At 54.2% G+C, this 23,360-nt stretch overlaps 1 protein-coding gene across 2 annotated transcripts; it reads right to left on the bottom strand.

The window, feature by feature from the left end:
• Nucleotides 1-609: 609 nt before the first annotated feature.
• Nucleotides 610-9,125, bottom strand: LOC119142499 (coiled-coil domain-containing protein 63-like). 2 transcript variants are annotated; one of them, XM_037375538.1, is made up of 12 exons: nucleotides 8,050-8,197; nucleotides 6,949-7,038; nucleotides 6,366-6,529; nucleotides 6,034-6,223; nucleotides 4,783-4,902; nucleotides 4,119-4,300; nucleotides 3,384-3,565; nucleotides 2,648-2,868; nucleotides 2,118-2,192; nucleotides 1,523-1,715; nucleotides 950-1,147; nucleotides 610-767 (listed from the first exon to the last, which is right to left on the bottom strand). In XM_037375538.1, the coding sequence occupies exons 2-12, from the start codon at nucleotides 6,958-6,960 to the stop codon at nucleotides 652-654; spliced, it is 1,653 nt and encodes a 550-aa protein (XP_037231435.1). In that variant the 5' UTR covers nucleotides 6,961-7,038; nucleotides 8,050-8,197; the 3' UTR covers nucleotides 610-651. The 2 variants fall into 2 exon arrangements, with proteins under 2 accessions (XP_037231435.1, XP_037231434.1); XM_037375537.1 differs by lacking the exon at nucleotides 6,366-6,529 and having other exon boundaries at nucleotides 7,875-9,125.
• Nucleotides 9,126-23,360: the final 14,235 nt, after the last annotated feature.

Raw genomic sequence — 23,360 nt, 5'->3', positions numbered from 1 at the left:
AGGGCCAAAGCTCCAGTTTCTAGTGTGTCTGCGCAGTGCGGCTGTGCCCGGCGGGAGCCCCCGCGCCCTCCCAGACCCCCCTGCCCCAGCCTCCCGGCCCCTGCACATCACCCTCGCGTGCCCTCTCCTCCCCTTGCCTCCTCGGTTCCCAGCGTGGCCCAGCTCCCAGACCCAAACAGGCTGTTTCACGCAGGGCTGGTGGCTAGCAGCCACCTGGTCCCACCAGCCCAGGACCAGCGCTGAGCTCAGCTTTCCTTCAGGCAGCAGAGAGCTGCCGGCTTCTCCCAGCTTAGCAGGCAAAGCCCCGCGAGCCCGCTCTGCATCCCCCCGTGGCCTCACCAAGCCCCTCGGGCAGGCATGGTGCAGGACCGGGACTGTGGTCACCATGTCCCCGGTGCACCACTCCCGCGATGCCCAGCTGCGGGAAGCGCGTGGCGTTGAGCAACGGCAACGGCCCCCCCGCCGGAGAGCAGCTGTTCCCACCCCCGGCCATGGCTGCTGTCAGCAGTGGGCCAAGCCGTGCCGAAATATCAGCCGGCAAGCTTTTGAAGCCCGCAGAAGGTGTTGGGAGATGGAAGGATGTCCAGGGCGCAGAAGCAGAGGGGCAGCTGAGGAGCGGAACTGTTTATTTCATCCCTCCGTGCCGGGCTCTCACTCCTTGAGGCTCTTGCTCCCCTTCTTGGCGGCAGCGGCAGCGTGGCCCAGCTCCTTCTCGCAGCTCTGGAGGACCAGCTGGTGCAGCTGCCCGTGGCCCAGCGGCACCTCCCCTGCCCAAGAAAAGGACACCCGTGTCTGCCGGCACAGGCCTTATAGATGTGGTGGGGTGGGACAGGCCGGTGGGGATTGGCTGGGGAGGAGAGGTGGCAGCGGGGGATTGGCCAGGCGGCCATGAGGGGGTTGTGGATTGGCTGTCTGCCTGGCCGTAGCCCCTCCCTCCCACCTCACTCACAGGCGGCGATGTCGGCGGGGGTGCTGTCCAGGGCGGGGGGCGGCGGGCAGAGCCGGGCCCGATCCATCACCCACGGGAGGCTGGTGGTGCCCAGGAGCGGGCTGGCGAAGGGCTGGGCCGGCTGCGAGCCCTCAGCCCGCGTGTAGCGCAGGACGCTCTCCATCAGCAGGAGCTCGTTGGTCTCCTTCTCCACGAGACCTGGGTGGGAGGGAATGCTGTCCCACAGGGCCCCTCCACCGGGCCCTGCCCAAACGCCGCCCCGGCGGTCTGCTGGGCACAGGACCCATGGATTCCCCCCAGGCAGTGCCGTCAGGCTCCCCAGGGGCGAGGGGTCAAGGCTGGGTCCCACACCCAGAGCCAACATGGGGGCCTGGGGGGTCCACCGGGGTGGTTCTACGTCCCGGTTGGCTCCTCAATTTCCTGGGGATTTGGCATCGCAAATTCCCATTAGGGACACCCGTGCATGACGGGGTGGGGGCAGGAAACCAGCTCAATCTAAACACGGGGCAAGCAGGGGGTGGACAGACAAGGTCTGGGCCATGTGGCAAGCGAAGGCGGGCAGCCCTGACCCACCTAAAATCCGCGTCAGATTCCCATCCGTGATCTGCCCATTTTCTCCAAGCTGCTCCGTTGTCTTCGTAGCATCGCCACCGATTACTTCCAAAAGGGCCTCCACGCCACATTTGATCTGGCCCAGGACTCTGCTGCTCTCTTTGCATCTCTCTTCGCACCAGTTGGCTTCCCTCGTGGTTTCCGCTAGTTTTTCCTATCCGCAAAGGTTTTGCCAGGTGTCACAACAGCCCCCTGCTCGCGCCCCCCCACCCCCAAGTCCTGGCCAAGTCCAGTCCGGACACTGGAGGCGGCCCAGGAGGGGCTGTGGGATGCTCCCATCCCTGCAGGGGAAAGGCTCTGTGAAGGGGATCCCAAGCTCCCCATGCCACAGCCCAGGCCCCAGGTGCCAGAGAACCAGGGCTGGCAGAAGCCCTGCAGTCACCCTCTCATCATGCACTGGGAGACAGGGCTGCCAAAGCCAATGCAGGGCCCTTTTCTGCCCATGCCTCTCCAGCCGTTGCCCAGAGCGGTGTTGACGGGACCACACTCGCTAGGACACATGCCGGGACACACAGGCTTCTGCTGCCCTGGCAGAGGGAAATCCCGGCTGCCATACCTCCAGCTCCTGCAGGACATGGAAGTTGCCCGTCTCTGCGTCCTCCCGGTCCATCATAAGGGTCGTAATTTCGTCCTGTGTAAACACAAGCACATGGAGGGCATACTGGCTGAATGCTCACCAGATGTGCCCAAGAGAGGCTGGGGACCATCCCTCCACCCTGGGAGCAGGGACATCCCACTTGACCCCTCTGGGGACCACTGTCCCCAGGGCAGGAGGACAAGTCATGACCCCCCTTCTCACTCCAGCCAGCCCCACTCAAGGCCGAGGCAGCTCTTGGCCCTCCTGCATACTGCTGGGTACACGGTGGCAGCACTGAGACACTTTTAGCTCTGAGAACACAGCCTTCTGTCTGTGGGAGTTCTATTTTGGGCTACCGCTTTGCATTCCCCTAATCCCACCCGTGTGGCAGGCTGTGAGCTGGGCTCCGCTGTGAGCAGCGAGGCCGGACACATGGGAGAGGAAAAAAACCCACGCCAGCCCCAAAGCACCAGCTGAGAAAGGGCAGACATGAAGAGCTTGGAAGAGACCTGGACATCCTTGATCCTCTGCTTCATCTTCTCCATCTCGTTCTTCAGCTCAGTGATGTAGATGAAGGAGGCAAAGTTCTTCCCCTCCTTTTCGATCAAGTTATCCACCAGGCGGTCAAAGTTCCCGTCCTCTGCCAGCTCCAGCAGGCGCCTGTAAGCCACCTCCTGGCTCTCGAAGCTCTCCATTTGGCTCTGCTTGGCCCACTGGGCTGCCTTCAGGGCTGAGGGAGAGATGGAAAAAGAGGCCTGGCTGTGCGTGTCCCTGCAGGGCTCCCTTTGCAGAGCCTTTCCCTGCAGGTGCCCTGAGGTTTGGCGTGGGGCCTGGGGCCAGAGGGGCAGAGAGTGTCTTTATTTCACCCAAAACTAAGCAGGGAGCTCCCTGTCCTCATGGGAACGGGGCAAACACGGTGGGATCCTTCCCCAAGAGGACAAAAGGAGCCATAGGGGCAGCTCCCTGCCTCCCCACCCCTCCCTCTGCCCCAAGGGCACCCCAAGACACATGATGCTGGGTGCTTTCACTTGGTTATCACTCTTCATCCTTTCCACTTGTAGGCTGAAGGCTGGGTGAAGGAGCCTGCAGGCAGGGGACAGGTCCCGCCTTTGGGGTGCAGAGCTATGGGGAGAGGTCCCGCCTTTGGGGTGCAGAGCCATAAGCTTCTATACGCAACCCCCTTGGGCAACTCTGCCAACTCCTGGCTTGTGCTACCAGTTGCAGGTATTCTCTCTCATCTGGTACCTTTTCTCTTTTTGGCCACTTCCTCCAATTCCGAGCGATCTCTGCACTTGGTCAGCATGAAGTTTTTCAGTTTGTTCTCCTTTTCTAGGGCACGCTTCTGCTCCTGCAGCTCAACATTGCGCTGGACTGTGTCTTCTATGTGTCTTTTGTTCAAGGCTGCAATCCTTGCCAGAGCCCCCATCCTGAGCACAGAGAGCAGCAGGTTACACCACGGGAAGGTATAAGGATTTGTAGTCCTGCCCATTCCCATGCATCTCTGTGCCTGGCCGAGCAAAACCCCCGTGATGCTGTGCACGCTGGCCGGCTCCCATGCAGATGCAGCTGCGTTAGCCCGAGGCCAGCAGCAGCTAACACAGCTCTGGCTGGGGGTTTGTACTCGGACACAGCACCCAGCTGTGGCAGCCAAGCTCACTTTGCCTGGAGCTGGCTGGTCTCTGCTCCAGGTCTGCTGCACCCTCCCATGCAGGCTGAGATGGGACTCGGGGGGGAAAGAGGCTGCTCCATAGGGCAGTTCACCACATCCTGAGAAACATCTGGCATAGGCGGAGTAAACCCCCCTGGAGGTACCGGTCTCCCTGCACTGACCAAGCACCAAAGCCTTAGCACCCAGCTCTAGACAACAGCGGGTGCATCCTCTCTCTGAAGTTGCAGATGGCCTCTCTTTACATCGACACCCGTCGCTGGCATTGCCCACCAGCGCCAAGTTTGCCACAGAGGGTTCACAAGGCCACGTACCGCTGCTTGTAGCCTTGTGTGCACTGCTCAGCGGCAGTGTTCATCCTTCTCCTCTGCTGAGCCAGCTTCTTATGGAGCTTCAAGGAGAGCTTGCCCAAAAGAGCTTTCTGGATTTGCAGCTTTTCAATCTCTTCTCGGAGCTCTTTGTTTCTGGACAGGATGGTATGGAAATGGACGGTGACCTGGGGAGAGGCAAGCAAAAGGTTTGAAGCTGGTGCGGGACTTGGGGGCGTCAGGTTTCTGCTGAAAGACCTTGACCACAGCTGGGACAAATCTCTTCTCTGAAGTTGCTCCTGTACTATCCCCCTCCCCAAGACAGGGGAGGTAACAGCAGGCTAGGCTGATCATGGCACAGACCAGGAGCTGGTGGTGTCCAAGGCAAGGTGGCTGCAGGCAGCTCAGGTTTATCACTAAACAGGTGCAGACCTTCAGGCTTCTTGGCATGGCCCAAGTGCTGCATTTGGCTCACCAAGCTTGAAGGAGCCTTTGAGATACTCTGGGAGCAAGCAGGCCAGAGGAACGAGCCAGCTCCTCCTTTATGCAGTTTGTCTCAACCAAATGCATCTGCAGCATTACACTTGGTCCTGGCCAAAAAGGGGGTTGCACACAGGCCCCAGTGTGGCCCCACACATGGTCTCCGGAGGTCTGCAAAATGTTTGCTTACGTTGTTTAGATGCAGCTCCAGTGTCTCAATCTGCTTTTGCAGCTGTTTGCTACTGTTTGCTTGCTTCGCCTTCACTGCCGCCCGGTTTTGCCTCGCCATCTTTTTTTCCAGCTCTAGTATCTGCACGTACAGGTTAGAAAAAAGAAAGAGAGGGGAAAAAAAAGTCAGTATAATCTCCACCCCTACGTTCTGGACTCTTGGCAGGACACTTAGCCAAAGAAAATACCCTGTTGACCTGAACTACAGCAACCATGTCATTAAGGAGCTCACAGTTACAGCGGCAGCTTTAATCCCAAGGGATCCCACCCTGCACACTCAAGAAACATACGCTGTAACTAGGAATGGGTTTATTTTCGTGTGGCAAAGGAAACGCAGCTGCCTCTGGAGGGAAATTCAGCAGGTGCTGAAGGCGGCACAGCAGCACTCTGTGCCGAGCAGAAGAGGCAAGGAGGGTGGCTTTTTGGTAGGGGTAGAGTGCTGGCCAGACAGGGGTCTGCGCAGCACTCCCTGGGAATGAGTGGAGGAAAACTTTTGTCAGAAGTGGGCAGCTGCCAGAGGAAATAAATCCATGAGAAGAGCGAAGTAGTTGGAGAACAACGAAGCCGGGGGCAGGTGGGAGAGGTATGACTCAGCCAAGAGATCCCTGATTGAAAGCTAACCCTGTTGCGGAAAACTCTACAGCACATCTAGCACCTGCAAACCACCTGAGCATGTTCCCTGGCTTCCGTCATGGGTGGCTTGTCCAGAGCAGAAAGCTGCAGGGACCTGTCACTTCTGTAGCCCTGGGTTGCCCTGGGCATGCCACCCCACCACTGACCAAACCCAACCAGACTGTCCTCAGGAGAAGTGATGGGACATCCCTTAGATGTTGCTGCTCCTCTATTTCCCATGTCTCAGGCAGCACAACTGACTGTTCCAGTTTTGTCTTTTTTTTTTTTACATGAGGAAAAAAAAACCCCTCAAGGGACAAGCAGAGGGATGTTGTGTGACCCCAGGCAGGCGCGTGCCGTCAAAGAGCAGCTGCAGAGACCCGTGGGACAAGAAGGTGGTTGAGAGTCAGACCTTACGTTTCCAGCCAGTGCTGACTTGAATGGGAGCCTGGCTCTGCCCGCTTGGCATTGTCTTGTGGTTTTTGCCAGGAGGCAGCATTATATTCCAAAGCCTGAACCAAGTGCGTTTTACATAGGGTTGACTCTGTGACTCTGCACTGCTCTACCGTGCTCAGCCAGGGAACGCTCCAGATGCTCTTACCTCCTTGTCCAGCTCCGCTAACAGGGCTTTTCTGTCTTTAATCAGGGAATCACACTGATATTTGGTCTGCAAAAGGCCTTGGAGCCCCGTACAATTCCTCTCATCCCGCATCCTATTTCTTGGGGATGGGATCTGGCTCGGCGTTAATAACACCACTTTGCGTTCTTGAGTCAGCGACGCTATTTCTTTTCTGTAAAAACACAACGACAACAAATGACCTTTAGCACATCCCACCTGCAATACCGGAGCAAGTCCTCACCCCTCCTCACTTCAGCACCGGGGTCCCCAGATCTCGGCATGGAGGAACTTTCCAAACACAAAGCTGCACTCACTCCTGAGCCTGCATTTGCTGCCTCACGTTGGCACCGTAAGATTTCCTCTTCTCCGCTGCTCTCTGAAACTCTCTCTGCAGTCTCCTGAACTCGGCTTCAGACACCTTTTTTTTCTCCATCGCGGGCACGTCCAAAACCTTCTGCTCCAGAGAGGGCTCTCCCCACTGCCACAGGGAGGGAGAGCTTGGTCACTTGAGCAAACACGACCAGCAGCGGTAGACAGCAGAGCTGGACACTGGGGAGCGGGTGGATGGCACCACCACCTCCAGCCGTTTGTCACCACCTTCAGCTCTTCGCTGCCACCCAGTATTCATGACGTCACAATATGCCTGACCACCCAAAACACTGAGTCATCCAAACCAACTCCATGAGAGCTGCCGAGCCGCCTCACAGCTTCGTGCCCAGCACAGGAGGGCTGCAGAATTAGTCCCCCCACCACCCAACACTGCTGGCCAAAGCAAGCCTGGCTCCCCACCGCCTGCCCGGCTGACCGCACCGCCACGTTTATTTCTGCAGGGGAGGTCCCCGTGGCAGACCTGCACCTGCAGAGAAGTTCACCTTGGGTTTGTGCTTCACTTTATACCTTGGAGTCCATCGTTTCTTCCAGCTAACTCTGCTGGTTGCTCTGCAGACGCCTCGGGAAGGGGATGATGGAGCCTCTGCGGGGACAGACCTGCTTCCCAAGGGGAGAAATGAAACGCTGGTTAAGGGGGTGTTTGTGTCCCCCTGCCCGCCCCTCAGCACCCGCTCGCGTGTTTGGCACATGAGGAAACCATCACAGACGGCTGCGCGATGAATAAAAGGAGAGCATCCGTAGTGATGTCATCGCAAAACACACTCCTCCTGTTGAGTTTATAAGTAGGGGAAGAACAGATGGTTTGAGCTGTTCCACCCTGTCCAGTACCTGGGTTTCCACAGAAATCCCGGCGAGGCCAAGGCCCCCCATGCCGGCGGGCAGAGCCCCCGGGGAGCGTAAGTGGGGGATATCGCCTGGATTCAGCCCCTGTCCCGCCGCAGGCAGGGAAGGCGCTGGGGCTGACCACGCAGCCCTCACCCCCACCGCTGGTCCCCCCCAGCCCTGCTGCAGCCCCCCGGGCTCCCCTCTTGCCCCCAGCGCTGCTCACCCCACCGCAGGGTGCTGCGGTTCCTCTCCAGCCAGGGGATGGGACCACGGTGGCAGTCAGATATTCCCAAAGAGCAGCCCCCTGCCTCCCACGGGAAGTGCAGGAGAGAGGAGAGCCTGGCAGGGAGCCAGCCCTGCTCCCTGCCCCAGGCTCTGTGGAACAGGCACTGGCCCCGTTGCCAGGTCCCACCGCAGCATGGATGGGGTCTCCATTGTGACTGTCACCAAGGGGGCGGCCGGGGCACCCCCACCCACCCCATGGGCAGCGCTGGGAGCCCACGCGAAACAGACCCAAGTGGTTTCCGTGTCCCACAGCCAGCCCTGAAGCATGTGCTCCAGCATCTCCCTGGCTGCATGTCCACAGCAAGCAGAAACCCACATTTTACCCGTTCTTGCTTCCCTTTGCGGTGTTTGAATCAGCCCGTAATTTGGGACTTGGAAGCCTTTTGCTCCAACTGGAAAGCAGCACCCAGGGCTTCACCATCCCCAGCAGCACTTTGGGGCCACAGAGCTGCTTTCCCTTCCTTGCCGGCCCCACAGCCGGCTCCCTGGCCTTCCTACCTGTCTTCCTTGTGGAGAGGCTGCAATCACCACATCACTGCCATTGCCCTCAGCATCCAGACACCCTCAAGATGCCTGCCGTCGGGACAGCACCAATGGTTGGCACTGCCGGCCTGGGGAATGTCCCTGGGGACAGAGACTCTTCAGGCAGCCCGGCAGAGGGGACAAACTGAGGATTCCTGCCTGCTTCTCTCCCTTCCGTGCAGGGAAGCACACGGGAGCCACGGGCTGAGTCACAAGAGCTGTGATAATCCCTTCCTCATAAGCTGGAGTGCGTGGCCAGCTCCTTCCCAGGGACTCGGCAAACCCAGAGATCCCTGGAGGGCAGAAGCACGAGACAGCGCTGGAGGCTGCAGCAGGGCTGTGTTTTGTAGACCTGGTGTTGCTTACTCAGCTCTGGGGTGAAGGGGAACAGAGGAGGTGCTGAAGGTGAGCAAAGGGCATCTGCGGCCCAGGTTGCAGGGTGCGGCCAGTTCAAGGCGATGAGCAAAATCCCCAGCCAGCACATCGCTCCTGAGGTTGCGCTTTGCCGTTATCCCGGAGACTCTGATGAGCTAACAAGCCAGCCATCCAGTTCCAGGCTAATTCACAGCCAGACAGACAGGCTCTGAGGATGCATTTACTTGGAAATGATTTTCATGGCAGAAAGCAGAATGTGGCACTAGGTAAGAAAAATCACAACCGAGGGCAGAGCGATGCTGGGAAGGCACTGAAGCCTGAGGCTCCCGGCGGGGCTGGGGGAAGCTCCCAGGGATTTTCATCCCATTCCTGCATGATCAACAGCTCCGTGGGATAATAACCACCACCTCTCCAGGGATGAGGTTGTCACTCTGTCTCGGTGGCCCTGACTGCCTCATACTGCAGATCCCTCCTCTCTGGTTCGCTTCTCTTCACCCTCAGCAGAAATAGGGCCCAAGCTCCAGTTCAGAATAAAGGTAGAGATGCAGGGGCGGACATTATTTTTCCAGAAACAATGCCACTGGGTGACTCAAAAGCCTGCTCTCCCTTCGCTTGGACTAGTCCAGCCTCAAAAGACAGTCCACAGCGCCTGTCCTTTTTGTGTTCCTTCTCCATGGACCAATTCTCAATTGTTTAGCAAAGAAGAAGTCAGTAAATTAAACTGTTGAGGAAGGATCTGATTTGGTAGTCAGTGGCCATCACACTTGTTGCACAAGCATTTATTATATTAAAGGGGGCCATTTTCACCCAAACAATACTCAACTGTCAGTCTTGCTCCAAATGAGGGTGACTTCGTTGTCTGTGATGGTAAGCGGAGCAGGATGAGATCGTCTGTAACGTCTGAATCCAACAAATCTCCATCTTCGGGGAGAAACAAAAGAAAAGTGACTTTCTATGCAATTTTCACCTTAACCCGTCTTCCCCGATTTAACAGGTACATTTAAGCGCCGATTGACACGGAGAAATTATTCCTTCAGCTGCAGATTTGGGGTCTAATTAAACTGCTTGTACTGTTTTAAGGGCCAGATTTTAATCTGTCTGTGCAAGCAGCGCATATCCTTCCTAATTTCAGCAACAACGTCGCTTTTTCACTGGGTCCAGTTTAATAGAGGCTGCAGGGAACGGCCAGAGCTGGGCTGGCTCCGATCTCCGCTCACCAACCTGGAGCGTCCCATCGATGTCACAGAACATCTCTGGGGTAAGCTAGAGGATCAGGCCCATATTTTCATGCAAATGTAATACACTCATGTTACTTAATGCCTATTTATAACAAATCCAGAACTTAGTTCTACTTAACCCGTCTTCAGCGTTTGACACGTGAAATCTGTGAGTCAGAGGACTATATACGGAACTGTCAAAACTTTATTTTTTCCCTCCTCTAAAATCCTGGATTAAATCAGAATCAAACTCCCGCCAGCACCAGCAGCAGCGCTGGGAGGAGCAGGAAGGTGCTGACAAGCACTAAGGCAGCTGGTGATGGAGTAAGGTCTTCTCAAGCAGCAGCATGATGGCAAAACCTCGCAGAAGAGGTCCTGAATTCAGTCACACGCTAGGTCCATCTCTGCTAAGCATCGTCCCATGGACCTGGAGTGATACCTTGGCCTCGTGGTGCCACCTTACCAAGGCTTGGCTTGTGAATGGCCTCCCAGGAGCACATTTTCTACTCAGGTTTTTCCTTCTTTCCTCTGGTGAATGGCTGTCTTAATATCTACATGAACCACACCAGCCTGCAATGGGCAAGACCAATTTTGGTCCTAAAAGAATTGCAAACACATTGAGAGCTGCAGACCTGCAGCTTTTGGAGCTGGCATGTTTTGCTCCACGTGTTTCTTAGAGAAAATGTTTCTTTCAAAATACACGCCATCTAGTCGTCACACGCTGAGTCGTTCTCTCCCTGCACAGTATCACTTCTTCTCGCCTGCCCTTCCTCGGCACACACCCTTCCAGGAGAGAAGGCTTTCACACCCGGCATCTGAAACAACACTGCAAACATCTGATGCTATTTACCTGATTTAACACTTTAAACCTCAACAAAATCAGAGCCAAATATGCCGGACACTCTACAACCATGCAGCAGAACAGCCTTCTCACACTGAAAGTTTACAGTGTGAAAATAACAAGTGCCTATCCATCGTTAGAGATGACAAAATAGCACAAAAGTAGCTGGTTTTCACCTCCGGGGTGTTTTTCCCGACAGCCTGCAAGTGCAGCAGCGACGGCCTCTGGGCAGCAGGATGGGGTAGAGGTGGCTCTGTATGGGTACCTGGCTTCAAGTTTTAAGAGTAATTGGCATTAAGTGAGGGGAGAGGAGGATGTTGGTTGCCTCCTCCATTACAGTGAAAAGGAGTTACAGCTGTAATTCCAAAGAGGAAATTGTCATGGTAATTTCCTGCAGATGGGCTTCTTCTGAATTGCTAACACCAAGCAAAATGTGATTGCCAGCAGTGAACTGACTCCTTTGTGGCATTACTCGCTATTTTTTAAAGGGTCATTTTAGGAGCAAGTTTCCCAGCCCTTGACTTTGGGAAAGCAAAACTTCTTCCCACTGCAGGTTCAGCCCCTCCAGTGGAGCCTAATAACATGGATTTCCTTCCCCTCTCTGTGCTAACTTAGAGACGCCTCCGACTGCGGCAGGTACACCGTGCTGAGTTACTGCTCCAAAGCTGCCGCCACGGGTGGGAAAACACAGAAGCAAAATAGCTGAGGATGCGCCACTGCCTGAAAGCAAGAAAAGAACTCTGAAAATTTCACTGGCCTCAGGTCAAACCTGGCACACAGCAAGCACTCCTGTCTGTGGGAAGATTTTAGCTAAAGCAAGAGAAGAGAACGGACTCAAGGACAAAGCCGCGGCAGAAGCTGCTGTCACGCGGGGTCTTGCCTGGCCAGGAACGGGGCTCTCTGTGTGGACGTGGGGGGTTTTTGCCTGTGATGTAAGCAAAACTGCACAAAGTAACGCTCTTAGCAGGGCTGGCGTTCCCTCAGCAGATTTGGAGGGACACGGCCATTTTACAGCATCAAACCCAAGCAGGAGGCAGGGGTTTTGCTCAGGCGTGGGATGTGCCATGCAACAGGCCTGAAAGTCCGGCAGGGCACTTGGCTATGGCTAAGCCAAGCTAATAAATCCCCGCTGTGCCCTCCCAGATCCCATTCTTCCCCAGGGAAGTCTGTTGGCAAATCTAGATGCTGTGCTGGAAGCCCCCCGTGCCGGATCAAGCTGGAGAGCGCTGGGAGAAGGGGTGGGAGACTGATTTGTCATGGAGACAGCAGCACATCACAGGGGGAGTCGGGAAGGAAAGCCCCTTCCCCACAGACCCCAACGGCTCCGTGTCAGCTCTGGGCAGAGCTGGGCAGCATGGGAGAGCACAGCAGGTACAGCCTGTTTTAGAAGAGCTGTTTCCAATTAATCATTCCTGATGACCATCCCGTGCAATGCTCTTGATCGGGGCTAAGAACACCTGATTAGTGGAACACGCTCCACAAGTGGCTTAAAGCAACTGAGGATTTGCCTATGTATCACTCAGGGAAACTATTTTGAATTAACATTTAAAGGCAATTAATTCAACTGCTGTATGGGTGTTCTGTACCATCTCTATTCACTTTATCTCCTTTTACTCTTCTTTTCCAAATCAAATGAAGGCCACTTGATCTCTGGGTTGGGCGCAGGAGGCAAGCATCCTGGGGGAGCCCACAAGCCCCAAGGAAAGCAGGACAAGCGAAAGAAATCTGCCTGGAGGAAGCGCACCCCAGGTCCAGCCCAGCACGATGCTGATATAGACAGTCCCAGACCTTTCTGTCGCCCCGGTTTTGCCTTGATGGGAGAGGTTTGGGCACTCTGGGGCATCCCCTTCCAACAGCAATTGCAGCACTGGGCAAGAAACTGGGTGCACCAACTGCTCTCCTTCTGTGACGTTAATGCCTGATTAAGTAGGTGATGGAACGAGACAGTAAAGTGCACAGTCAAAGGCCGGCGGATGACCTGAGGTGGATCAGCAGGGTTTCCCTGCCCCAGCATCAGCCTGGCAGCTGTGCTGCTGGAGCAGAAAGCTTTGGACACAGCAGCGAGCGGGTCTGTGGGACGAGGCAGAGCAGGGCTCCTTCAGCACAAACCTCCCTGGTGAAGAGTCAGCCTGGCAAAGCCACTTGCAGCCTTTTTATTTGATTTAGGACATGTCTCCTGGTAATTAGCCTGTCTCGGCCCTGCCGTTTTTCTGAAGCAGAATTTCAGAGCAGCTCACACTGAGAATAGCCCCTTGCCCAGCCCATCGCCAGCACCACAGCCCTTCTCTAGAGAAGGAACAGATTGTTCTCAGCAGTCTGGCCCATTTGCCATTTCTACAAGCTGGCTGGATTTGCTCTTTATTGCCACTCACTCAGCAACTGATCTTTTGCAAGATCGCAGCTATCAGTTGCCTCCCCTCCTGCCAGCCGTTGCTTCATGGCCCTGGCTGCAGGTCCAAGGCCTTACAAGGGACATCAGCTGAGTTTTGTAACCGGCAGTTTATTGCCCAAGAGTTGATTTAAATTAAAGCTTTAGAAAAGAAGATCCCAAGGGTTCGGGCTGCCAACTTCTCTTAGGGTAAATGCGAAGCAACTCCCAAAGAAATGCAGAGGTGGCACTAATCAAAGTCGGGTTATAATGAGTCCTCCTGAGCGTTTTGCTCGGTGTGTCAGCACACATTCCTGGGACTAGTTCAAAGGGAAGCTGCACAGCTCAGAGAAGGGCTGGAAGAGAGAGCCTGTTTCTAACCCTGCTGCTGATGGAGATTTGCCATGGGTTGGGCGTGCAGGAGCGGTCACCCCCACCGGCCAGCAGCACCCCGGCGCACCAGCCACAAGTGGTCCTTGCCTTCCCCAGTGGTACCTCCCCAGGCAGGCAGAGGCAGGCTGCCCTGGCCAGGCAGGGCAGAGGGATGCAGGGATGCAGCCATCCCCTGCCTGCTCACTCTTCAGGAGGAGGAGAGGAGCAGGAGGCAGCAGAGCTGAGCCAGTTGCTTGGCAACACCCCTGCAAATCTCCATCCTGTCAGAAAACATTTTTTTCCAGCAATTCGGATGGGTTTCACAGGTGCAGGATCAGGCCTGGCTGATCAGGTGGTTTTAAGAAACCACACATCGTACCTGGAGGGGCCGCGCATCCACTTTGGCCAGGTCCCAGCCATGCAGCCAGACACGGGCTGTGAAATGCGGCTCCCAATGGGCACTGCACAGCGGGGAGGGCTGCAAGGGGGGTGACAAGGCTTCCTGGGGCTCCTACACCCCCATTTCAGCCTCCGCTCAGGGACCACGATGCTCTGCATCATCCCTGTCCCAGCAAAAGACAAGGGATGGAGCAGTCTCTCGCTCTCCCGTCTGCAGGTAACCCATGAATGGGATGTCAGCCACCTCCGGGGGGAAATGAGCAGCGCTGTGAGCTCAGGTGAGCTGCTCCCCGGTCCTGCGGGCTGGGGCAGGCCCTCTGTTAGCTGCCCCTTGGTGTCTCTGCGCTGGCAGAGAAGCTGAACGAGGCTGATCCTAGTTCCATCTCTGCATCCCTCCATCACTGCAGGAACTAGGCTGTGGCAGCACCATCCCCTGCTCACCCTCGCCAGGCTTTCCTCTGACATCCCGTGCTTTAGCTCTCCTTCAGTCTGCGCCTGGCTTCCTTGAGCCCCCAAATCCAACAGTCACACCTGACCTGAAAACCAGTCTAGCTCCTCCGTGACTGTCCAGCATCTGCGGTCTTCTCTCTGCGTGCAGAGAGGAAGAAGGAAGATAGGCCAGGCTGTTCCCAGCATTTCATGGAGAACAGGGACAGGAGGGAGCATCCTCCGAGCAAAGCAGGATGCTGGGGGCCACGCTGGGCTCAGTGGTGGAAATACAGCGGAAGAGGGCAGGAGCTGAGGGAGTGTGAAACAGCCCCAGATCACTGCCAAGCAGGCTGGATCCTGGCACTTAGGGCATTTTGCTCTGCTCCTGCTTGCATTTCCCATGGGAGATGCTCCCAGCCTTGTCACCTGGGAGCAGCAGGAGCCAGCGAGGCAGCAGCAGGTCCTGCGGGAGCTCAGCATCACCATCAGCATCCTGGAGAGGCAGGACGAGCCACCCCTCTGCACTTCGGCATGAGCCGATTTGTGTGGGAGCTGATCCTTCTGTTCAGAGCTAACCAAGAGGGGAATTTCCTCAAAGAAAACAAAATGGTCTCAGCTGGAATTTTCCCCTCACCTACGCTGGCACAACCCCTTCTCCTCCAGTGTGGGAGGGGAACTTGGCCCGCTGATATTATATGCCAAGATTAGATCGGGATAATGATGTACTGTTGGGCTTTATAGATTCTCAGGTCACTTTGCAAACATGAATTAATCTTGACAATGCAGCTGCAAGGAAATGGAGGTTTTACTGTTCCTGATTTAAAGGGAGGGAAACTGAGACCCAGGGAGTAAATGCTTTTCGCAAGGTTGCAGAGAAAACAAGCTATGGAAGCTGGGAGTGAAACCAGGGTCTCGAAAGCCTTTCCGCTTCTCGCAGCGCTGCAGAGCGCTCCTTCCCACACAACCCCATTCTGGAGCATCGCTTTACACCAGCCCCAAACATAAGTCTCTTTTATATTTAGCTCCCAGGTTCTGTAAAGGGACATTATATAACAGACCTCAAGTGTGGCATTTCATAATTTACCAGCTCAACCTGTGCTGCTTCTCGAAACCCGCCTGTGCAGCGTATTCCCCGGCGCAGCGCAGAGCCTTCTCCCACCTCCTTCTGAGCTGGCAAAATATCCCACTGGGCACTTACCTGCAGTTTTAAAATGCTGCGCTGTGCCATCCCCTGGCCCCAGGCCGCCGTGCCGTCTCTCAAGCAATCAGCTCCATTTTCATTGTCCAATTTCTTGCTCCTGCAGGAGGAGGAAAGGACGTAGCTGGACACACTGCTCTCAGAGGGCAGGCGTAGCCCTCGCCAGCGGGAAATCCTCTGCTGGGTTGCAAAATGGCCCAACGGGCTCTGAAGTCCCCAGGAGGAGGTGGGAAGGGACAGCACCCAGGCACCTTTGCCCAGCTGGGCTCTGCAGGGAGTCCCACCCATTTCTCTGGCAAAAACTGGTGTCCCCAAAGCTGGGGCTGAGTGAGACGATGCAACCAGCAGTCAGCACCGTGCAGGGATGGCCCTGCTGCCAGACAGTCCCTGTATCCCTGCTGCTCTCACCCCGGGCACGCCAGGAGGACTGTGGACACCCATGCTTCAGGAATGGGGGCTTTACGTCCTGGGATGCACCCCCCAGGGAGAAGCAACCCAGCCCTGAAGCTCCAGAGGCCACACGGTGTCTGATGCTCAGTGCTCCCGACAGCCCGTCTGGCCCTCTCCAGATCTGCCGCTCCAGTCCAGCGCAAGAGCCGACGCTTTGGGAAGGCCCCGCATTGCCACACACACTCGTCCCCACGTGTGTTGTCTTTCTCTGACCGATGGCAAGTTAAGCACGGACGCACCGCAGCGGGAAGAGCGTGTTGCTTAATGGTGAGGGCTCAGCCTGCTCTCCTCTGCCTGCAGTAAACTGGTACTGCTGGGCTTCCAAGAGAGATTTTCCAGCAGCTCCTCTGCTCCGGCAGCGAGCATCCTCCCCGGACACAGGTGGTCCTGCCAGGGGACACAAGTCTGCCCCGGCACAGAGTAGAGAAGGCAAATAGGAAACCACAACAGCATTGCTCCCTTTTGGCACTGTGGCACAAGCCCGGTGTGCCGGCAGCCCACAGACCCCTGCTCCATCCCTGTGTTGAAGCTTCTCGGTGCTCTGAATGTCTGTTGACTGGTGCAGAGTTTGGAAATCTGTGTAAAGTGTAAAGGCAAGGAGGGAAACCCCAGGGTACCAGCTTTTAGGATGCAGCCCTGACGGGTGCCAGCATCCAGCTGGGGAGGCGCATCGTGAGTTAAGCACCGTTGCAGGGCTGACACCTCCAAGGTGAGTTGATGCTGGCAGGGCAAACTGATTGACGGTGTTTCTGGCTTAAATCCTTGCCTGCAGGCTGAGGCAAGAAACCACGTTAAGGAATATTAGCTGAAGTGGCAGTAGAGGAGGGCACCCTGGCTCACTACCCAGTGCTGCAGCCCCCGGTACATGAGCCTGCTGCTTCTGGGGTCTGGGATAAGCCCGCAGGACCCTGGCTGGACAGACGGACGGACAGCCAGCCCTGCTGTGCTCATCTCCAGGTCAGGGCACCGGGGCTGATCCCTCACCGCTTCCAGCTGAGCCAAGCAGTAACGTGGAATGGCCTTAAAGCCTGCTATGTGCCTTTTCCAATACATTACCTCTATAATAATATATATAAACTGGAGCTCGCTGGAAGTTTTGCCATAATGTTGGATGCCAGGTGCCGATGAGCAGTGAGCGCTCATCCTGCTGCTCGCTTCCTTCTTCCTCCAAAAAATGAGCACTTAACTCCCGGATGATTGTAACATTCAACATCTGCAATAAACAACAGAAAGGACTTGGGGTGTGACTCAGAGAGGGATGAGGAAATCACCAGAAAATTCAAATCCTGAGCTGAAAATACTACTTTACTAAAAATACATGTCCAGCCTGTTTCAGTGCCTGAGACTGTCTCCAGCCTGGGAGGTGAGTTTCAGTCACATCACTGAATATCATCAGCAAACAAGTGAAACAGAAGAGCGCTAATTAATCACACAGTTGATGGCACAACCTTTAAAGGCCATGCTTGGGAGAACTTTGGAGCAGCAAGCAGAGGATTTAAAGTATCACTTCATGCTCCCACTGCAACCCAGGGGAGCCAGGGACACCCTGCAGCCCAAAAGGCATTTCCAGAGCAGCATCAGCAAATGCATGAGGATGTGTTGTCACCCAGCCTGAGCATATATGACAATTTCCATATTAATCAGAGCACAATAAAAAAACACCAAACAGAAATGAGCTCATTGGCATGGCCAAGCTCCTGGCACACAAGGATTGTGTTCTCATCATCCTGGCTGCTCACACCCCTGGGATTTCCAATCCCTCCTTCTGCCCCAGTTTTAAGTCACTGGGGAATTCACAGCGGTACTGGTACTGCAGTTTCACCAAGTGACTCACACCTTTGGGCTTCATCTCCTTGCTCATGCCAATGTCAAACTGAGCCAAGGTGCTGTGGCTCCTGCATTTCTGGCATCACCTGCTGCTGCTGGAAGGAGCGCATCTAGGTGAGACAGGGCAGGTCACTTCACCAGCTGGGGCTGAGACTGCTATATGCACACTTGGTAATAGGTAAATGCATAATAAAAATAAGTGCAATACTGATAAAAAAATAATTAAGTAAATTAATTTAAATGCATCTGTGGTCAAGCAATGTAACACTGTAGTGAAGAGCTGCTGACTTGTACCGCCTCATCCTCTGCAGACGGCAGTGGGTATCAAAGCACCCAGATACAATGCAAGGTTCACCAGGCAGCATGGCTTGCAAGGGAGGGGGAAACCCAGGTTTGGAAACAGTCATTTGAGCAACCAAAGTTTAAAATGGTGCAGCAAGAAAGAAAGAGACAATGGTGGCTGCTTGCCTTGTTTTAACCAGTTGCCCACACACTGTTGCTAGAGAGAGAGCTGTTTTTAACCTCGGTTGAAAGAGCAGCGAAGACAAAGCAAATAAAGGCTGGAAGAAGAAGCACGTGCTCTGCCATGACCATCCCCATGGGTCCTCTCCAGAGGTCACAGCTGTGAAGGCATCTCATCAGCAAGGCAGTCCCCGCAGCAGCTAGGACACGTGTCTCCCGGTGTCTTCGAGCCACTCCAGGGCTCCTGCACAAACTCCAACAGTGAACAGGTCTTGCGGGTCAGCCCACAGCTCACGTCTCCCCCAGACTTGTCCTCAGCAGCTGCCCCTGTATCACTGGCCCGGGCACGTGCCATGGCTTTCCTTCCTCGGCTGGGGAAGGGCAGTGACCTTGCCGCTGTTTATGCCTCACATGTGCCAAATCACGGCTATAAAAGGGAGAAAAGTTCAGCTGAAAAATACAGCTCACCTTTCTATAGAAGAAGATGGGATCCGTTACATTCCAGCTGAAACCCTTCCAAAAAAACAGGTGGGACTTTATACATATATATATATATATAAATAAAACTCTTTCTTTCAACAACAACAAAAAAAAGAGCCCTGGCAACTATCCCATGCCAAGAAAGACATTTAATTGAAGCCACACAAAAGGCAGTCGGTCTCACCAGCAACTGCACTTCTATTGCCTCCAGAAAGCTTGACACATGGATTCAAAACCAAGGATGAATGTCAGCTGTCAGGTCCCTAAGGCTCTGCAGTGACCTACATGCTACCAAGAAAAAAAAATACTCAGTGCTTGTTTGAGGTTGTGTTGGGAGAAGCGGCACAGGTAGCATGTCTCAGCAGAGTGGGATCACCGAGCCAGGAGCTGGGGTGAAGCATCCCCCATGTAGGCACTGCCCAGAGCAAAGCCCCTCTCCTGGGGAGCTTGTGGTGTGAATCCAGCGGTGCATGGAGTTACCCAGGAGTACCCAGCTCTCACTGGTCCCTTCCTCACCCCATGTCAGGGAAGTTAAATTCACAGCAAGATCAGGAGGGAGGGAACTCTTTGCAGGGAAGTCAAACGGTATCGGAAAAGGAGTGCAAGTTGAGCCCAAGGCCACCAAGGCTTTTGCCTTCAGTGGAGGCTGTAGAGAAGCAGGCAGTGTGGGTGCACGGGGTTTCTCTGACCCCCAGCAGGGTTTCTCCATCTCTGGAGATGTTCCTGCTTCATCTCCAGACACTTGTGTTTCAGGCTGAACTACCTGGGAAGAAGCTGTTGTGTTGAGAAGTGTCCCACGAGGAGGTATACAGGAGAAGCTATGGTGGTGCAAGTTATCATCAGATAAACCTTCAGGCATGCACACTTACACGAACTACTTTCCTTCTAAAACACTGCCTCTTGGCCTCAAAATACACTTTTCCTGTTTGTGTGCAACAGGAGGGGGCCTGTCCCCATAGCTGGTTTGGCCAAGTTGCATGTGCTGAATCAAGGAGAGTGTCAGGGGGTACCATGAGAAGGTTCGGTCTGATCCTCACTGGGAACACAGAGCCCCGCATGAGGTGTCTCTTCCCTGCTCCAGCTTTGATGTAATGGCTGCTGTCACTGGGCGCATCCTGGCTTGCACCAGCTCAGCGGCGATGGGCCGAGCGGGGGTGTCTCTCAGCAGCTGGCTGTGAGTCCTGCATGATGTGTGTCTGAATGGAAGTGTGAGGCCAGTCCCTCTGCCACAGCCGGATCGGACACAACAGCGCTGAGCGCTTGAGCTGACCGGTAGAGCCCTCTCTGCTTTACAACATGTGTCCCCTTTTCCTATATGCCATGATTGTCCAAGGCAACACACGCTCAGGTTTCAGCCTCTGCCCATAGTTTGCCTTCGTACTCCTCTCCCTTTCCCACAAAGCACATTAATTTCTGCAGCCCCCCTTTATAATAAACCCAAACCCACCAAACTCGGTGACGAGCATCCTCTGGAAGGGAACGGGAGGGCCAGATAGGAATTCAGTAACAATATGTAATGAAACATCTGAACCTTAAATTCACCCTTGAATAACCAAAGCTGTTCCGGCTTCAGAGTGAATGTCTCCTCTAACCTTTTTTTTTTTTCTTCTTCTTTTTATATGGAAGAAACAGACTGCCCGTGCCCACAGCCATTCACTCTGAGGCAGAAGTTTCACGTCAGCCCCCATGTCCAGCTGGCTGACCCCAAGCTGATGCAATGCTGAAGCCTCACCCGATCCCAGTCTTGCACTGGGCTGAATCTCATTCGCCGCACAAACACACACAGGGTGTTCTTACTGCAAACGAGGCATCTATTTTTAAAAGGCAAAAAATCACGTGAAGTAAAACATGGAGGGAAAGAAGGGAAAAATCGAGTTCCCAGAGAACAGAGACTGGAACAAAAGTGGCAAGTTTCCAAGGCTCTCTTTTCTCCACAGATTAATGTTTCTGACTCTCCTGTCTCACCTGCCGCCTGACAGCGTACATATGTATGGAAGCATTTACATAAATGCCCAATTTATTGGCTAAAAAACACTATTGCGTACACTGTCATTTGCAGCCCTTAAATTTATCACCACATCCAATCTGAAACACTGATGATTTATCACCAAAGGCAGCTGGCAGGAGACTGGCGTGGGAGAGAACTTTGGGTCTGTCTGTGCTGTGACCCAGAGCAGGATAGAATCTACACAGGTCACATTTGCTTTAAATCAGGGCTCACAGCAGCACCCAAAGCACACGGGTGCTATGGCGAGCACCTTTCCACTGGGTGTACCCCAGAGCACTCCACAAGCCCTCCAGCGTGCTGGAGATCTACAAGGTCTCCCTCTCTGCTGCTGGGCTGAGCCCCTGTGTCATCTCCAAGGGGTGCTGTGGGCTTTGCCCAGCTGAAGCTGCCCGTGACATGGAGGAGAGACTGTCCCAGGAGAAAGAGGCTTTCATCAAGTCACTTAAGGCATCTTCTGGATGCAGGTGCAGGTCTGTTGACCGAAGAGCACAGCTCAGTGTGACTCAGAGGATTTCAGATGAGTTAAATCCATTTCGTACCCACTCTCTCAACTGGATAATTACCATTAATTATACAGGCTTGAACTCTGGCTACGCTCTCTCGGGGACCTGGGAGATGCTGTGCTTGTAAGCAGCTGCGTGCCCAGGAGAGCCAGCACAGGACCACATCTGCTGTCAGGTGGCTGCGGCAAAGGCATCCCTCACCGAGCAGCAGGGCTAGAGACCTCATCCTCCACATCACCCCTGGTCCAGAGGGATGCCCAAGGCAAAGGATGCCCCAGGGCAAAGCAGCAGCTCACAATGGCATGCCCAAGCTGTGCAGACAAACCAGAAGGGAATGCAGGGATCAAGGGTGATTCCAGCCACAGATCCCTCCGAATCCTGTCATACCAATTTTGGCGCAACGTTATGTAAGAGGAGCTCGGCTCCTGAAAATCTGCCAGGCTCACGAGCAGTGAGCAGCAAGGAGGAGGTGAGAATAGAAACAAATAAATCAGCACACGTGGCAGCTACCTCCACAGTGGACCACGTTTTCAAATGCTGCGTGTAAGCAGAAACTCCAGGTGTCCAAGAGCTGTCAGTGGGATTGTCCTGCATTTTCAGGAGCGTAAGGGGAAATAAAACCTGGATCAGCATAGCCACCGCTCTCTGAACACTTGTTACCTGTCCCAGGGCTGGGAAGGCTTTGGTGCAGCAGCCTTTGGGAAGCCTGCAAGTACCTGCATGGGGGATTTCCCACATATTGCATCTGCATTTCAAAATCCCCAGCAGAACAAAGGAATCCCAGGGTGGGTGGAAGATCTCTTTCTCGCTCCCACATCTTGTGTTCAGTGATACGCCTCCCACTGGGGTCCACACAGGCAGAGCAGCCTTTGGACCAACAGCAAACCAACAGACCTTCATCTTATTTCCACTTTCCACTCCTCTGGCAGCCCTCCTGGTGCTCCTTTTTCATTGGTTTTAATTAGAGAAGCAGGTCATCCATGAAGCAGAGTTATGCTGGGGTAAAATCAAAGGAAGCAAAGAAACCAGCCGCGTCCCAGGCTGCTAATGTGCATTTCTGGCCAATGCACTGAGGAACATCCACAAAGTGTTTTCTTCAAGCCGTGTGAAGCTGAAGCTACACAAAAATATCCCACTTCATCTTTCTGAGAAGCAGTTGCCTCTGCTTGTCTTGCAAGGTCTGCTCCACACCATGGGTCAATTCACATCCCTCTGTAACCACATCCAGGCAGCCTGAGGTGAGCTATGCAGGGAGCCACCCTGCTCCCCAGTGCCTCTCCCCTTGCACAACAAAGAGAAAAGGCAAAAAATATGCTCATCCCACCATAAACCAGCTGAAGAAGGGCTGAAAATCCCTTTGCTGGATGTATAGCACTGGCTGACACCAGTTTTTCCTTTTCCCACCCCGTGAACAGCTCAGCTGAGCCCCATGGAAACCCGCAAGAACTTTCTAGCCGGTTATGAAACTCAGGTTTTGGCGGAGCATAGAGATTCCTGACCAAAGAGGGGAAGACGGGGGCTCCACTCCTTCCCAAAGCAATGTCAACTGATCTGCTACTGCTGCTCTCCACTTAAAGTAAGACAAAGCCTCCTTTCGCGCTGTTTCTTCTCTTTTTCTAAGCGACGCAGCAGATGACCACCACGCTTGCCCAGGGATGCTCGACCACAGACAGGACACATCATAATGGCTCTTGTGCCTGGACTAGCCTTAAAAGTCGGATTCATGTAAGAAATTCACCAAGAGGGTGGAATGTGCTGTGTTTTCTTAATCCAAGTAGCTATAGCAGGAAAAATCCTGTTGTGGTCACTGCTACATTAGAAAAAAGTGGCTTAGGACATTTTTATATCAGAAGAATTTTACTAGAAGTATTTTTGCAAGTATGAACCTTCCAAAACTCAGCAACAGAACATTTTTCCATTTGAAAATACCTTTCATCAGAAACCCATAAAGTACACCTACTTTATTAAAAAAAAAAAAAAAAAAAAGGAGGAAGGACGGAATGGCAAATCACATTTCGCCCGTGTCCAAATAGCCTGTCTCAAAAATTTTGAAGCAGAAATCTTTTACCATTTTTTGTCAAACATGTCACTTGAACAAACTTGAGATGGACTTGTTCCCGTTGTTGACAGCAACTGTTGGTGGGAGATTTCAGACAGAGGCCAGCCGTTGAGACTGAAACCTTTGGCTCGGTGGAAATCAAGTCCTGGCTGGGGTGTGCAGGGTACACCAGTGAGAAGAGAGAGCACGACAAAATCTCCAACAGGCATCGCGCTGCTGGCTGTCTGGGAATGGAGCTGCATTCGGCTTCTGCACATGGTTTGAGCCCTTGGTGAGCCCCAAGGTGAAGCCAGAGGCTC

Source organism: Falco rusticolus, chromosome 1 (genome assembly GCF_015220075.1).
Source record: "Falco rusticolus isolate bFalRus1 chromosome 1, bFalRus1.pri, whole genome shotgun sequence".
NCBI classification, from domain to species: Eukaryota; Metazoa; Chordata; class Aves; order Falconiformes; family Falconidae; genus Falco; species Falco rusticolus.
The sequence above is the reverse complement of the archived record's forward strand: the minus strand, read 5'-3'. Positions and strand labels throughout refer to the sequence as shown.